The sequence below is a fragment of the Engystomops pustulosus genome, chromosome 7 (assembly GCF_040894005.1).
Source record: "Engystomops pustulosus chromosome 7, aEngPut4.maternal, whole genome shotgun sequence".
Taxonomy (NCBI): Eukaryota; Metazoa; Chordata; class Amphibia; order Anura; family Leptodactylidae; genus Engystomops; species Engystomops pustulosus.
The window spans coordinates 84,045,583-84,060,580 of NC_092417.1; the positions used below are offsets into that span (position 1 = coordinate 84,045,583).

A 14,998-nucleotide genomic window follows, 5' to 3' on the forward strand; every position below is an offset into this window, starting at 1 on the left:
TTAAATAGCAAGTGTTCCGAAAGTACAGATTATATGTGCCTGATACTGTGTCGTGATCACATTCTGATAAACCTCTATGGAAAAGTACAGGCCGCAAACATGGGCAGGAATAGTAACTGCTGAGTTTTCTGCTTCTTCCACACATATCCATGATAAATGCATTCACAAGCATGGGCCCATTTAAAACAACGTGTCATTGTGCAATCTCTAAATAAATAAAAAAAACAAAAAACAAACAATAGCAAACAGATTTAAACAAAGTTCATGTGCATATAGTCCAACATATAAAAGATCTGCAGTGTTATGGCATCATAAGCCTTTCTGTCACTTTACACTAAGCTATGAAGCAATCGCTTTAATCACATGCAAAACTGAGCAATACATATTACAAAATCCTGAAACGGCGATGTGGCACAAGTAATAAAATTTCAAAACACCTGCACACTTACAAGAAAGGCTTCATGTACACAACCGTACAATGGCGCCCCCATTGAGGTCTAAAGCGCACAGACACAGTGGGGCGGGAGCGCCATGTCTCAACACCGTGATCATGCCGGACAGGGCCGCATCTGCCATGAGGCGAGATGAAAATCTCGCCTCAGGCGGCAGAATGCGGGTCCATGTAAAGGGCGGCGAAATTCGCCGCTCTAAAGTGGGCGATTCGGGCGTCCATTACGCCCGAATCGCCCACCAGCTAAATAAATCGCGCCTGTCTCTTTAAGACACAGGCGCGATTTCCGGCAGCTGCGTCGCTCCGTTCTAATCAGTGACACAGGCGTCATGACGTCACGCCGCCTGTGTCACTGTGCGGAGCCGCGGCTCACAGGAGAGCCACGTGAAGACTGGGGCCACGCGCCGAGGGAGCAGCTGCCTGCAGGTGAGTGTGATTTTATTATTTTTCATGTACTGTCATTTATTTTATGTGGGGGAGTGGGGAGGTGTCGTTATCGTGGGAGGGGGGGGTGGGGAGTAGTGTATACATTATATGTGGCCATAATTGATGTATACTGTGGGGGGGGGGTATACATTACATGGGGCCAGAATTGTTTTATACTGGGGGCGGGGGTTGGTTACTGTATATATTGTATGGGTCCAGAAATATTTTATACTGGGGGGGGGGGGAGGGGTTGGTTACTGTATATATTGTATTATGGGGCCAGAATTGTTTTATACTGGGGGAGGGGGGGGTACTGTATATATTTTGTGGGGCCAGAATTGTTTTATACTGGGGGGATGCAGTATATATTATATGGGGCCAGATTAATTTAAACTGGTGCGGGGGGGGGGGGGGGTGGGTATTGTGTATATTATATGGGGCCAGATACATTTATACTGGGGCGGGGGGTGCTCTATATATTATATGGGGCCAGAATAATTTTATACTGGGGGGCTGTATATATTGTATGAAGCCAGATTATTCTTTTCCTGGGGGGTTATATATTTATATGGGTCCAGATTTCAGCTGGGGGGCTGTATATGGGATACAGTATATTACTAAGCTGGGGGGCTGTATATGGGATACAGTATATTACTAAGCTGGGGGGCTGTATATGGGGTACAGTATATTACTAAGCTGGGAGGGGGCTGTTTATGGGGTACAGTATATTACTAAGCTGGGGAGCTGTATATGGGATACAGTATATTACTAAGCTGGGGGGGCTGTATATGGGATACAGTATATTACTAAGCTGGGAGGGGGCTGTTTATGGGATACAGTATATTACTAAGCTGGGGGGATGTATATGGGATACAGTATATTACTAAGCTGGGAGGGGGCTGTTTATGGGATACAGTATATTACTAAGCTGGGGGCTGTATATGGGGTACAGTATATTACTAAGCTGGGGGATGTATATGGGATACAGTATATTACTAAGCTGGGGGGGATGTATATGGGATACAGTATATTACTAAGCTGGGGGGGGATGTATATGGGATACAGTATATTACTAAGCTGGGGGGGATGTATAAGGGATACAGTACATTACTAAGCTGGGGGATGTATATGGGATACAGTATATTACTAAGCTGGGGGGATGTATATGGGATACAGTATATTACTAAGTTGGGGGATGTATATGCGATACAGTATATTACTAAGCTGGGGGGATGTATATGAGATACAGTATATTACTAAGCTAGGGGGCTGTATATGGGATACAGTATATTACTAAGCTGGGTGGCTGTATATGGGATACAGTATATTAATAAGCTGGGGGCTGTATATGGGATACAGTATATTAATAAGCTGGGTGGCTGTATATGGGATACAGTATATTAATAAGCTGGGGGCTGTATATGGGGTACAGTATATTAATAAGCTGGGGGAGCTGTATATGGGATATGGTATATTACTAAGCTGGGGGGGTGTATAGGGAATACAGTATATTAATAAGCTGGGGGCTGTATATGGGGTACAGTATATTAATAAGCTGGGGGGCTGTATATGGGGTACAGTATATTAATAAGCTGGGGGACTGTATATGGGGTACAGTATATTAATAAGCTGGGGGGCTGTATATGGGGTACAGTAAATTACTAAGCTGGGGGGCTGTATATGGGATACAGTATAATACTAAGCTGGGGGGATGTATATGGGATACAGTATATTACTAAGCTGGGGGGATGTATATGGGATACAGTATATTACCAAGCTGGGGGATGTATATGGGATACAATATATTACTAAGCTGGGGGCTGTATATGGGATACAGTATATTACTAAGCTGGGGGGCTGTATATGGGATACAGTACATTACTAAGCTGGGAGGGCTGTATATGGGATACAGTATATTACTAAGCTGGGGGATGTATATGGGATACAATATATTACTAAGCTGGGGGATGTATATGGGATACAGTATATTACTAAGCTGGGGGGCTGTATATGGGATACAGTATATTACTAAGTTGGGGGGCTGTATATTAGGGGGTGCTATATATTCACATTGGTCAGGGTTGCACTGTATGTAAAATCATGTAACATAATAACAGGGTGGGATATATTAGTTATAGGATACAATAGATTACTTTGCATCATTTAAACTAAATGTTAGGGGTCTGTATTAATAGGGGGTTGTATATTGATTGGTGCTGTGTATGCTATAATTCCAGTAGAATATATATATATATAATGAAGGGATGAAGGGATGTTTTATATGTGAGGAGAGTGCGGTCAGTTGTGTTGTGAGGGGTATATACTTCATACTGTAAGTGACTGTGGTATTTTTAGGGACGCCGGGTGGAGATGCTGCACGGAGCTGAAGATATCTGGCCATGAATTTACCCGTCATGGATTGGAGAACCCGGAATAAAGTCCTCCTGATGGAAGAGATTGTCATCTATAAGGTACTAGATGCCACCAATGCCTCTCAGATCCTGTAGTCAGTCACACAGTGTCAGGGAGCTGTCTGTGGGGATGTTACTTGTTAGTAAAGTTTTCAGCATTTACTTAACAGGGAGTGTGGGGGGGGGGGCAGCATTTTAATATTCGCATCAGGCAGCAAATATGCTAGAATCGGCCCTGATGCCGGACGACAGCAAAATATAGAGCAGGCCCTATTCCCATTGTTTGTGGCCCCAACGCGGACCCCATGCTCACACATTTGTGTGCGGCCTAGTAAAAATGTAACCAAACACAGATTGGGTGACAAATTGATGATGATTTCTAGACTACTGAACATACAGTCAGATAAATGAAGAAAAAAACTCAATGGGGGACAGGGATATTTATTTTGACTTTTTTTTTGGGGGGAGGGGCATTTTTTTTGTAGTATTTGCACATTTTTTGCTCCTCACCAGGTTGTTGAGAAGTTTGCTGGTGTGTGTCTATTGCAGTGTTCCTTATGTAGCTTTTCAAGACAGATGTTTTCTTTGATCTACCATGTATACTCGTGTATAAGCCGAGAAAAAATGTGCTGAAAAACGTCCCCTCGGCTTATACACGAGTCTATTAAAAAAAAATTACCCACTTAAAAAAAAAACAAAACTTATATACTCACCCTCCGATGTCAGCGCGGTTTACCGATGTCCTTGATGTCAGCGTGTTCCGCCTTCTTTCTTCTTCGCGGCTCCTCTTCTTTCTTTATTCTTCTGTCATGGACGCGGCCATGTTTTCTTCTAGCAAGAGCATACAATGACGCGGCCGCTGCTGACGTCATAGTATGCGCGGCCATGAAGAAAACATGACAGAAGAATGAAGAAAGAAGAGGAGCCGCGGAGAAAAAAGAAGGCGGAACACGCTGACATCAAGGACATCGGTAAACCGCGCTGACATCGGGGAGCCGCGCTGACATCGGAGGGTGAGTATATAAGTTTATTTTTTTAAGGGCTGTGGGGGCTGGCAGGCCGTATACTACATGGGGGCTGGCAGGCCGTATACTACATGGGGGCTGGCAGGCCGTATACTACTGGGGGGGGGGGGGGGTTTGACCAATGCATTTCCCACCCTCGGCTTATACTCGAGTCAGTAGTTTTTCCCAGTTTTTGGTGGTAAAATTAGGGGTCTCGGCATATACTCGGGTCGGCTTTTTTTTTTTTTTTTTAAGAATTCTACCTCGTTGTCCCCTGTCCTCCCATGCAACCCTGCGACCGGTGGTCCCCCTGGCTGTCCGTACCGCCTCACTCACTTAAGGAACACCTGATCTGCCTCCCATCCTTCATGTGTGCATTACCAGCAGCAGAAAAGCTGGCTGTAAGGTGGGAGCACACACAACAGATGGGAAGAAGGGTGCGTGCCTATGCACAATGAGGATGATCTTTGATGATCCCACCTAGTTAGGGATGCTGCTGCATCCATACAAGGGATCCATGGCCAACACAAGAGGACAGGGGTGTATATTTTATCACCTGCATCTGGAACATAGGAGGACAATTTTACTGTGAATGTGGCAAACCTCTTTCATTTACTAGGATTACTTTAATGTACAAATAAAAAACAGTTATAGTTCCCCGAAGAGAGCTTAAAATGATAAATTATTATGTTATGTTTACATGTTGAAAAATACAACTCTTATTAAAATGCCTCATGTGCTTATGTCATTAGAAAAATAAATATGTTATCTTTTGTACGAGGGAAAGATTGAAAAACAAAAACAAAAAAAATGCTTGGCCCTGAAAGCCCAAACAGGATTTGTTCATAGAGAATAACAATCTGATTGGTTGGGGTAACCAAAACTGCCAGCATGCCCTGACAATGTATAATCACCAGTAACAAATGAGCTTCCTATAAACTACCCCCATAGTATAGTCACAGCATCATTGACCCTGTGGCTCTCCAGATTCTTTAAAACCATATCTTCCAACACAGTCTGCTAACAATGAAACAGCATGATCTGAGGATTTCAATTACGCAATAACTAAAAGTGAACAAACAAATCTTCCATGTACAAGTCCAAAATGAGTAAGAAAAGTTACAGGCAGCCGAGGAGCAGGATGTTCTACAGTCACAATAGGAAGCGAGCTGTGGCACCCAAGGACAAGGAAGGCCTAACTCCAGCAATAAGGAGACAAAGTAAAAATGATGTGAACTCCAGATAACAATCATAGAAAAGATGCAATCCCACATCCAGAGATTCTGGTAATCCAATATAGGTCTGCTTAGCATATAATTCATACAATTTATTTTTAAAAAAGCGCAGAAAATAAAAATAAGGTGATGTGTCCAATTCTGTAATACAATTGTCGGACTTTACCGTTTTATGCAGTAAATCAGGGCTAAAGCACATAATAGGAGTCGATTAAAAAATATATTTACTTGGCATTAAACTATTACAAAGTCACATTGTGCTGTAGAACAATAAGGTGTTCTCTTAATATTACTGAAGGGGGGTGGGGAAGAAATGATAACCATCAAATGTCCACCAGAGGCTCAGTACACATGCAATTTAAATGCAAATTTTCTATGTACAAACATTTTCTACAGCAGAGCAAAACAGTCAGTGCCGCCCTCACTTTTTCTAAGCTACGCATACATGAGAGTACAATACAAGCTTGGAAACAATACACAGAAGATGCAGGTCATTCAGGGCCTCCAGCTGCAGCAACTGACAGGTAGATAAGATGCATAATGGCTTTAAAGGACATGTACCACCAGGATCAAGAATTGTAAACCAAGCACAGTAATACTTGTGTGTGCCCCCTCCTGCCGGATCTGCTCTTCTTAGGATCTGTTTTTTTTTTTTTTAACAAAAAAGGCATTTAAATTATTCAAATGAGCCTGATGGGGTCTGGGAGTCTGGAGCCAATAATGCTCATTTGCATAATTTTAATAGCCTTTTTTATTAAAAACAAGTGCATAAGAAGCTTAAAGAGGACCCGTCACCCAGAAATTTGGCACTAAGAGCTGCTTACTAAAGAAACCTCCGATATCACTATCTAACAAGCGGCGGAGTACAATGTAAACTCTGGACTGCTCTAAAGGTCCACGCACCAGGTTGATTGAACATAAAGGTCCACGCACCAGGAGTAGAGCAGGTCTGTGGATGTGTGATCATAGATCACTATTACCTGCGCTCTAAAAGCTGTCCGGTGTATTCATGAGGGGGCGGGATTGTGGGCGGGTTTTGGGGTGGTGACTGCCACATGATGTGCAGCAGTCACTGCCGGCCTATGGAGCAAGCAGGCCGGTCCGGGTAAGAGGCAGCGCCTCGGACCGCCCCCACATGAATACCGGTCTGGCGTTTACATTGTACTCCGCCGCAGTGCTAGACAGTGTTGGTTTTAGCACAAGGACCTGCTTACTTTAGTAAGCAGTTACTAGTGCCAAATTTCTTGGTGACAGGTCCTCTTTCAAGAAGAGTAGAACCTGCCAGAGGGGCACACACCAGTATATCAGTGTGACTGGTTTACAATCCTTCATCCTGGTGGTAGATGTCCTTTAAGCAATATACAGGATTTGGACTCCACACCAAGACACACAAGGATAAAGCTGCAGTTACAAAACACATGGTTCAAAGGACTGCAAAATGGAGTTCACCCAACACTACACATTAATGTAGTAATGAGAATGGGGACATCAACCAACTCCCAAAAAGCTCTATTCAACTTCCTGACAGCACGTGCCATGTTTACATTGGAAATCACCAATGATCGAAGGCCTGGGTATCTTCATGGCCTCTGTCATATTGCAACTAGTCAATTAATCATCCTCCACAGGAATTTATATTTCCGTATGATAAGTTGGAGGGTAATAAACTATGGGGGAAATAATAATTGAACAGCATGTCTGGGGTGAGAATGTAAAGAGAAAGCGGGGAAATTCCCACTGTCCCTTTAATCCATAAATTATCAGACTTTCTGGTTGGTAAAATGCCAAATCAAATGTACCTTGTGCTACAAATCCTCAACCCCTTTAAGATTTCTGCAACATTACCAATAGGCATCTCAGCAGCTCATGTAAATATGTCCTTCGAAAAATATATTGTTCCGGTTCATAGAGGTACCAAATCTGCTCTGTTGAATAAGGAGGTTGCTTGGGGCGGGGGGGGGGGGGGGGGTCGTACCTGGTGTCTTTATGCGGGGGGCGGGAGATAATGAAATCTACAGTGGAGACATCGGTCCAGGTTTTTTGCTCCCATTCACATGCAGAAAACAGATCATGAAAAATTAAAACTTAAAAAAAACATACTAGAAGTCTTCATCCTCATACACAAAGCACCAGGTGTGGAAAAAAAAAAAGAAACATCAAAAAGGAGCCAGGGAGTAATAAGAGGATAATGCATTTACAGTAAGGAACGTCTGACTGAATGGTTACTCAGTAATCCCAGTAAGTTTCATGAGTCACGGCGACCTCTCATTGCACATACTCAGACATTCCAAACTTTCCTTTTACTCCTGAGACATTAACATAACAGTTCTGTCCACAACACGTGTGACCAAACAGGTTCTACAGTCAACTTCCTGCTGCAGAGCCCCAAGGTAGGTTTAATGGTACTAACCCTGATGATGCCGCTGGCGGATCATGGACTCGCAGCTGATCACATGACATACCCAGCAACACATCATACAGTGCACTCACCTAAAAGACTCTAAGTCAGTGATGTCACTCATAGCCATCATCATTCAATAAAAGCAGCCATGAAGCAAACATGAACAGTCTCTACAATGTGTTTCTTATGATCAGGACACAAGATCATGCAGCTGTATTGCCCCTGTCTGCCTCTGTCTACCAGACATCAGGGGGTAGAATGCTACCAATGAAAACATGAAAATCTGAAACCTGCTCTAACGGTTTAAAGGGATTGTCCGGTTTCAACAAATGTTATTGTTTGTATAATGAAAACTTCTACAACGTTCCAATATACTCTGATTGTTGTCACTCTACAGGAAGCTTCAATGGTTACTTCCTGTAGACAGAAATCTGTCCCTGGTCATGTGATGTCACACAGCTAGTTATATCGCAACTCAAATTACTGTAGTGTAGCGCTAACGACCTGTGCACCTGTATGACATCACATGACTAGGGTCAGCTTCCAGGAAAATGGCAGCAAGCAGAGATCTAGCAAACCAAAATGAATTGATACAGAAAGTAGAATGGAAAACTGTATAACTTTTCATTACATAAACAATAACTTTTTTTTTTTTTTTGCTAAAACTGAACAACACATTACAATTACCAACTCAGTAAAAATGACTGCCAACGCTGTACAGGAAAATACTAGATGCAGCGAACCCCATTATAGCCAAAGGGATCTGGTGGCTGTGATGTGAACAGTAGCAATCCCTAAAGCAGGTGTAAACAGAACATAACTTTTTGTTCCAAATCCGATAAATCACATAATTTTTCTAACTATTTTAACCTCTTCGCGCTCTGCGCATTGCTAGTGAGGCACAGAGCTGGAATGATGTATGAAGGGCTCACCTTTGTCATGCAGACATGGAGTTTGCTGCATATTGCAGCAGACATGGAGTTTGCTGCATATTGCAGCAAACACCCACGGCTGGTGCTAGCACCAATTGCGGGTGTAAACCATTTAAATGTGGGCCATCTTGTTTTTGATTGTCACTCCCTGTGATGTCATCGGGGAGCATCGATTGGTTTCCATGACTAAAGGCTGTATGGTTTCTGCAAATTCGTTACAATGTGTCAACAGAAATGCAACAGAAATGGACTACATGCCGAGACCATCTATATACAGTTTCTTACAATATTGATCACTGTAACAAACATTTTGCAATTTCAGTTTATCTATTTAAAAGATCTCTGAATACTGTCAATTACTCTTCTTGTTTTCAGAAAAAGGTGGAAATCCTCTACCAACCCAAAGATATTTGTACATGTTGCAGAATGGCTCAATGTATCTAGTGGTTATTCCACAGGCATCAGAAACCAGACTAAATTGATGGGGCTCTATGCCACCGATTTTACAAAAAAATTCCACAATTGCAAAAAAAACAAAATTTACTTGCTGCGGATCATTAATCCACAGTAGATATCGGTTTTCATTGCTGACTGTTTTCACAGTATGTGTACTAGATTTTGACCAGTCATGTTCACTACACCAAGTTTTTTCCATACAGAAAATCCAAGTGTAATACGCATCATGTGCATATGCAGTCTCTGACAAAGTACAGATTATAAAATTCAAAGAAGAATGAATTTTATTGACATGAGATCACAAAACACCTACAAAAGTCTGCTGACTGAAGACCAAACACTTCTATTGCAAACTAGAAGCAGTTCTGCAGCCCAAGGAAGGTAGTAAAGTACAATGTGAATGTGCCCCCACCTATATACACACAGGTAAAAGATATGCGTATAGCACAAGTAAAAGGCTGGGCAGAGGGTCTCTATCAGGGTCTGGTCTTCATGGAGGCTGTAATGAAATTTAGGAGCCAACAGAGATTTAAGTAAAAGAAGTAAACAACGATCAAAGGAATCATGGAGAGAGGCATGTTCCAAAGAGCTAGCAGACTGCGCCATGCCTGCCAACAGTTACTTCTGCTAAATTTGGGATAGACACATATATGGAAGAAGGGCGTGATCAAGTCTTCCCAGACACAAGGATTAACCCTTTCACCTGGCAGATGCCTGCCCTGCCATGCTGCTTGCAGCCTCAGGATTAGCTGAGAAACGGATTAGAGAGAATATTCCAATGAAAGGAAGGCAATGGCTACAGTAACACAAACAATCTGTAGTATTGCATGTGTTTATTAGCCTTGGGTTCAGTGATGCACAATACCCCATCATGCAGTTCATATCAAACCCTCTTTTTCATCCCACACATGACATGGAGTTGATCCCCATGCCATGGCGACACGGACAGATCACTGTTACAAGAGGCTTTCACAGCCAACAGAGGATTATTATAGGGATTGAAGGGCTCTGAGGTGGGAGGGTCACCAAGGACCACTGTCTGAAAACATTACAAGAAGTGACTTGTTGGGACATAAATATGGTTGCTAGAACAAGGTGGAGCTAAGGAACAAAAGTATGCAATGTACGGGAAATAACAATAAGACATCTATAGAATGAGGGTACCCCAGTAACTGGAAGTGATGCATCTCTAACAATAAACCTATACAAGACATCTGTAGTATTGGGGTCCTCCAGTGAAGCAGTACATCAGACTACAACAAGACAAAGGTAGACATGTAACCCAGCTGTACAGCATGGGAAGATGTTGTAACCAGGTGATCAGTCTAACAACTATTCTATGCAGGTGTCAGCAGAAACCTGTCAAAGTGGCATCATGTGGCTCCTAATGAATAGTACCAGTGATGCCCTGGTGGACTGATATCCTTATGACTCTATAGATATAACCTGTAGGATGACATTACAAGCTTCTCCCATCCTCCAATATTGCAGTATATTCCTCAGCTTACAATGACCCCAATTTGTACCCTCTAGCATACACTATGACCGGTACTGCAGTCTGATCCACACTCCATCTGGCTTCATATTTCTATACTGACAGATACTGCACTCCCCAGAGCTCCATTATACTGAAATGTGAGCCACGGAGCTAACACTCACCATCTCCATGTGACCCATTCATCCCATTCGCTTCTATAAACGCAGAGAGATAAACGCAGAGAGATACAGTGGTGCCCTGTCCTACAGAGTTATACTCATCTCATCCGCCAGTGCCGCAGAGACCCACAGAGCTAACACTCACTCCAGGTCCTAATACTGCAAACCACCCAAAAACTTACAGTCAGCATCCCTCAATGCTGTAAGTACATCTCACATTCACCCTCAGTACCTTGAGCGGGGCCTCCAGCAGTTTGTGTAGTGCCGGCAGCTGATCCATCAGCGGGGCGGTCTCCGGGAAGTTATACACCGGGGGTCTTCGCGGCTCCGGGAAGTTAGTACAGACAAAAGGATCCATGTCGTCCAGGTACTGCACCCGGCACGGGATGAATGCCATGGTGGCAGCGGCGGGGGCTGCAGCCGATCACTGGCCGGGCTCTCCGGTCACTGCTTACAGAATGATACAGCCAGGGCTACGTCCGCCGCTCACCGGGAGCCGGGGCGGGGCAGTGACGTCATGGTGGGCGGGAACTGCACGTTATACATGAGAGAAGGAAGACTGACAGGAGAGAGTGTCACTGTGCAGTGCAAGATGGACACACATCAAACATGCTAGACTGTCACTGTGTTACTAGAGACAGATATGAAACATGCTAGACTGTCACTGTGTTACTAGAGAGAGAGGCATGAAACATGCTAGACTGTCACTGTGTTACTAGAGAGAGAGACATGAAATATGCTAGACTGTCACTGTGTTACTAGAGATACAGACTTAAACATGCTAGACTGTCACTGTGTTACTAGAGAGACCGACATGAAACATGCTAGACTGTCACTGTGTTACCAGAGAGAGAGACATGAAACATGCTAGACTGTCACTGTGTTACCGGAGAGACAGACATGAAACATGCTAGACTGTCACTGTGCAGTGTAGGAGGGACATACATGAAACATGCTAGACTGTCACTGTGTTACTAGAGAGACAGACATGAAACATGCTAGACCAGTGATGGCAAACCTTTTGGAGACCGAGTGCCCAAACTACAACCAAAATCCATTTACTTACCGTGAAGTGCCAACATGGCATTTTAAGCAGTAACTTATTGCTACCTGTTCTTCCACATCTTTCAATCGTATCTGCCCCTTGAGGCTACCAACACAGTTGAAAGAAGGAGGGCAAATCAGACTCATTGTAGCTTCTCCCCAGGGTCTCTCTGTAGAGAAAGAATGGAGGGTCCAGCAGGATGAGCTTCAAAGACAATGCAGTTCTGTCAACATCTTCTCACTTTTCCCGCAGTTCCAAAGAAGTATTGCTTAAGTTGCCTAGGACTGCAGGAAGATTTGGTCCTATTTGGTGAACTTTGTCCTGGGGCGATGGTCTGAGTGCCCACAGAAATGGCTCCGAGTGCCACCTCTGGCACCCGTGCCATAGGTTTGCCACCACTGTGCTAGACTGTCACTGTGCTACTAGAGGGAGACATGAAATGTGCTAGACTGTCACTGTGTTACTGGAGGGAGAGACATATGACACTCTAGACCAGTGGTGGTGAACCTATGGCACGGGTGCCAGAGGCGGCATTCAGAGCCCTTTTTGTGGGCACCCAGGCTTTCACCACAGCACACCAGACAAGAAAGAATCTTCCTGCAGTTCCAAGCAGTTAAAAGATGCTGCTTTCAGTCATATATTAAAGAGATACTTACTTCATTACTTGGGTATGTATGAAGAGGGGGAATGAGTAGACAGGGCCGAATTATTTTTAGAGGACCTCCTGCTGGCCCCACGAATCTCAGTGTACAGAGGGTCACAGGAAAGAAGCTAAAATTATGCAAATTTTCCATATTGTCCTCCGGAGGCCAATATGATCGAACGTTGTTGAGGAACAGGGAGCAATAAGTTACTGCTTTAATTTTTGGTTGGCACCTCGCAATAAATAAGGTGGGTTTTGGGATGCAGTTTGGGCACTCTGCCGCTAAAAGGTTCACCATCACTGCTCTAGACTGTCATTGTTTTACTAGAGAGACAGGCATGAAACTTGCTAGACTGTCACTGTCAAACCAGTATATCAATACCAGAAGTAACCGATTCCCAACTGTAGACAGCACTGTTCTTCCCTGGTTGGGTCTCTTCAGTACAGCCTTGGGAATGTGGATAAAGAGAGAGAGGCAGACTGTCACTGTGCTATTGGAGACATAGGAAAAGAGAGCGACTGCCACAGGATGCCAAAGTTTTTTTCATATACTACCATATACTTACTCAGGGATGAAACAGTGTTTTTATTCTTTTGTCTCATCTGCACATTATACAAAAAGTCCTTCTCCCTTTTTACTAAACCACATCCATTGTCTAATCATTGCCCCACACACATGCATAGTATAATATCGACCTTAAAGAGGACCTGTCACCCAGAAATTCTACACTGCTGCTTAAACAGTACAATAGAAATGCCAGATTGCTCTCAAAGCCGTCCGGTGTATTCATGAAGGGGCGGTCCTGCCTCTTCCCCGGACTTCCCTGCTCGCCCCATAGCTCAGCGGTGACTGCCATGCTTCATGCGCCCTGGATCCCGCCCTCATGAATATGCCGGACCGCTTTGAGAGCAGTCCGGCGTTTCTATTGTACTCCGCAGCAGTGTTATCAGAGTTTTCCGATAACGCTATCATTGTAACACTGCTGCGTTTGTTTTAGCACTAGGAGCTGCTTATTTTAGTGAGCAGCTCCTAGTGCCGAATTTATGGGTGACAGGTCCTCTTTAAGGACCCTCACATAGTATAATGCCCTTTCCTGTGGCCAACCCCTCTATGGACCCATATAATACCCCCTAATGCAACTCAGCAACACATGATACCTCTTTAATTTTATCCTCCCTTTACCTTTGTTCCCCCACTTTTATTTATTGCCTTATAATGCTTTCTGCACTCCTGCACACTCCAGTGTGCCCCTCTCTCCAGCAATGTGGCCCATATCTTTCTATTGTGACCCCTGTCACCCACCCCCCTCATATTTTGGCTTCCTGTCCTTCACTCTCATATCGTGGCCTCCTGTTCGCCATCCTCCTCATACTGTAGCCTCCTGTCTTCCATCCTCCTTATACTGTAGCCTCCTGTCCTCCATCTTCCTCTTACTGTGGTCCCCTGTCCTCCATTTCCCTCTTACTGTGGCCTCCTGTCCTGCATCCTCCTGTTACTGTGGTCCCCTATCCTCCATTATCCTCCCACTGTGGCCTCCTTTCCTCCATCCTCCCATTACTGAGGCCTCTTGTCCTCCATCCTCCTCTTACTGTCACCCCCTGTCCTCCATCCTCCTCTTACTGTCACCCCCTGTCCTCCATCCTCCTTTTACTGTCTCCTCCTGTCCTCCATCCTCCTCTTACTATGGTCCCCTGTCCTCCATTTTCCTCTTACTGTGGCCTCCTGTCCTCCATCCTCCTCTTACTGTGGTCTTCTGTCCTCCATCCTCCCCTTACTGTCGTCTCCTGTCCTTCGCTTACTGTTGCCCCCTGTCCTCCAACCTCCTCTTCTATGGCCCCTCTTCTCCACCTGTTGCTGGTTTTATAAAAAAAAAGAACTGTTACTTACCTTCCCTGTTCCCCCACAGCAGTTGCACTTCTGCAGAGGCTCTGAATGTGATAAGTGGGCAAGGCCAGCCGAGGGGAGGATCTGGTCTTCTCCTGACCCCAATGGCTCAGCTGCTCTGCATCTGTAATGTACAGGACTAGGAGGAGGTGGGACAAAACGGGGGAGAGAGTGGCAGCCCGGGACAATCTCTCAACTGCCCAGGACAGTGGTTAAAAACTGAGACTGTACAGCGAAATCCAGGACAGTTGGGATGAATGTAATATGTAATTACTTTTTTCATTAATAAGGGAAACTTATCTTGATGATAATGAATTCTTTAAGAAAATTTTTATATTTATAAATTATAGTATTAATTACTATTACAAAGCAAATGTCATGGCATTTTTACATGTTTTAGGTTAAAGGGGTGGTCTGACATTAATAAAAACTTTACTGATGGACTGGAGGGGG

At 44.1% G+C, this 14,998-nt stretch overlaps 1 protein-coding gene across 5 annotated transcripts in view; it reads right to left on the reverse strand.

Annotated features, from left to right (window-relative positions):
• FHOD1 (formin homology 2 domain containing 1) overlaps positions 1–11,490 on the reverse strand; it is an 85,017-nt gene extending 73,527 nt beyond the window's left edge. For 3 of the 5 annotated variants that reach the window (XM_072117140.1, XM_072117138.1, XM_072117139.1), the window contains exon 1: positions 11,205–11,489. In XM_072117140.1, coding sequence (XP_071973241.1) covers positions 11,205–11,369 — 165 coding nt within the window. In that variant the 5' untranslated portion in view covers positions 11,370–11,489. Of the gene's footprint in view, positions 1–11,204 lie in introns of all 5 variants that reach the window. The other 2 variants (XM_072117141.1, XM_072117137.1) reach the window with 1 other exon arrangement.
• Between the last annotated feature and the right edge of the window lie 3,508 nt (positions 11,491–14,998).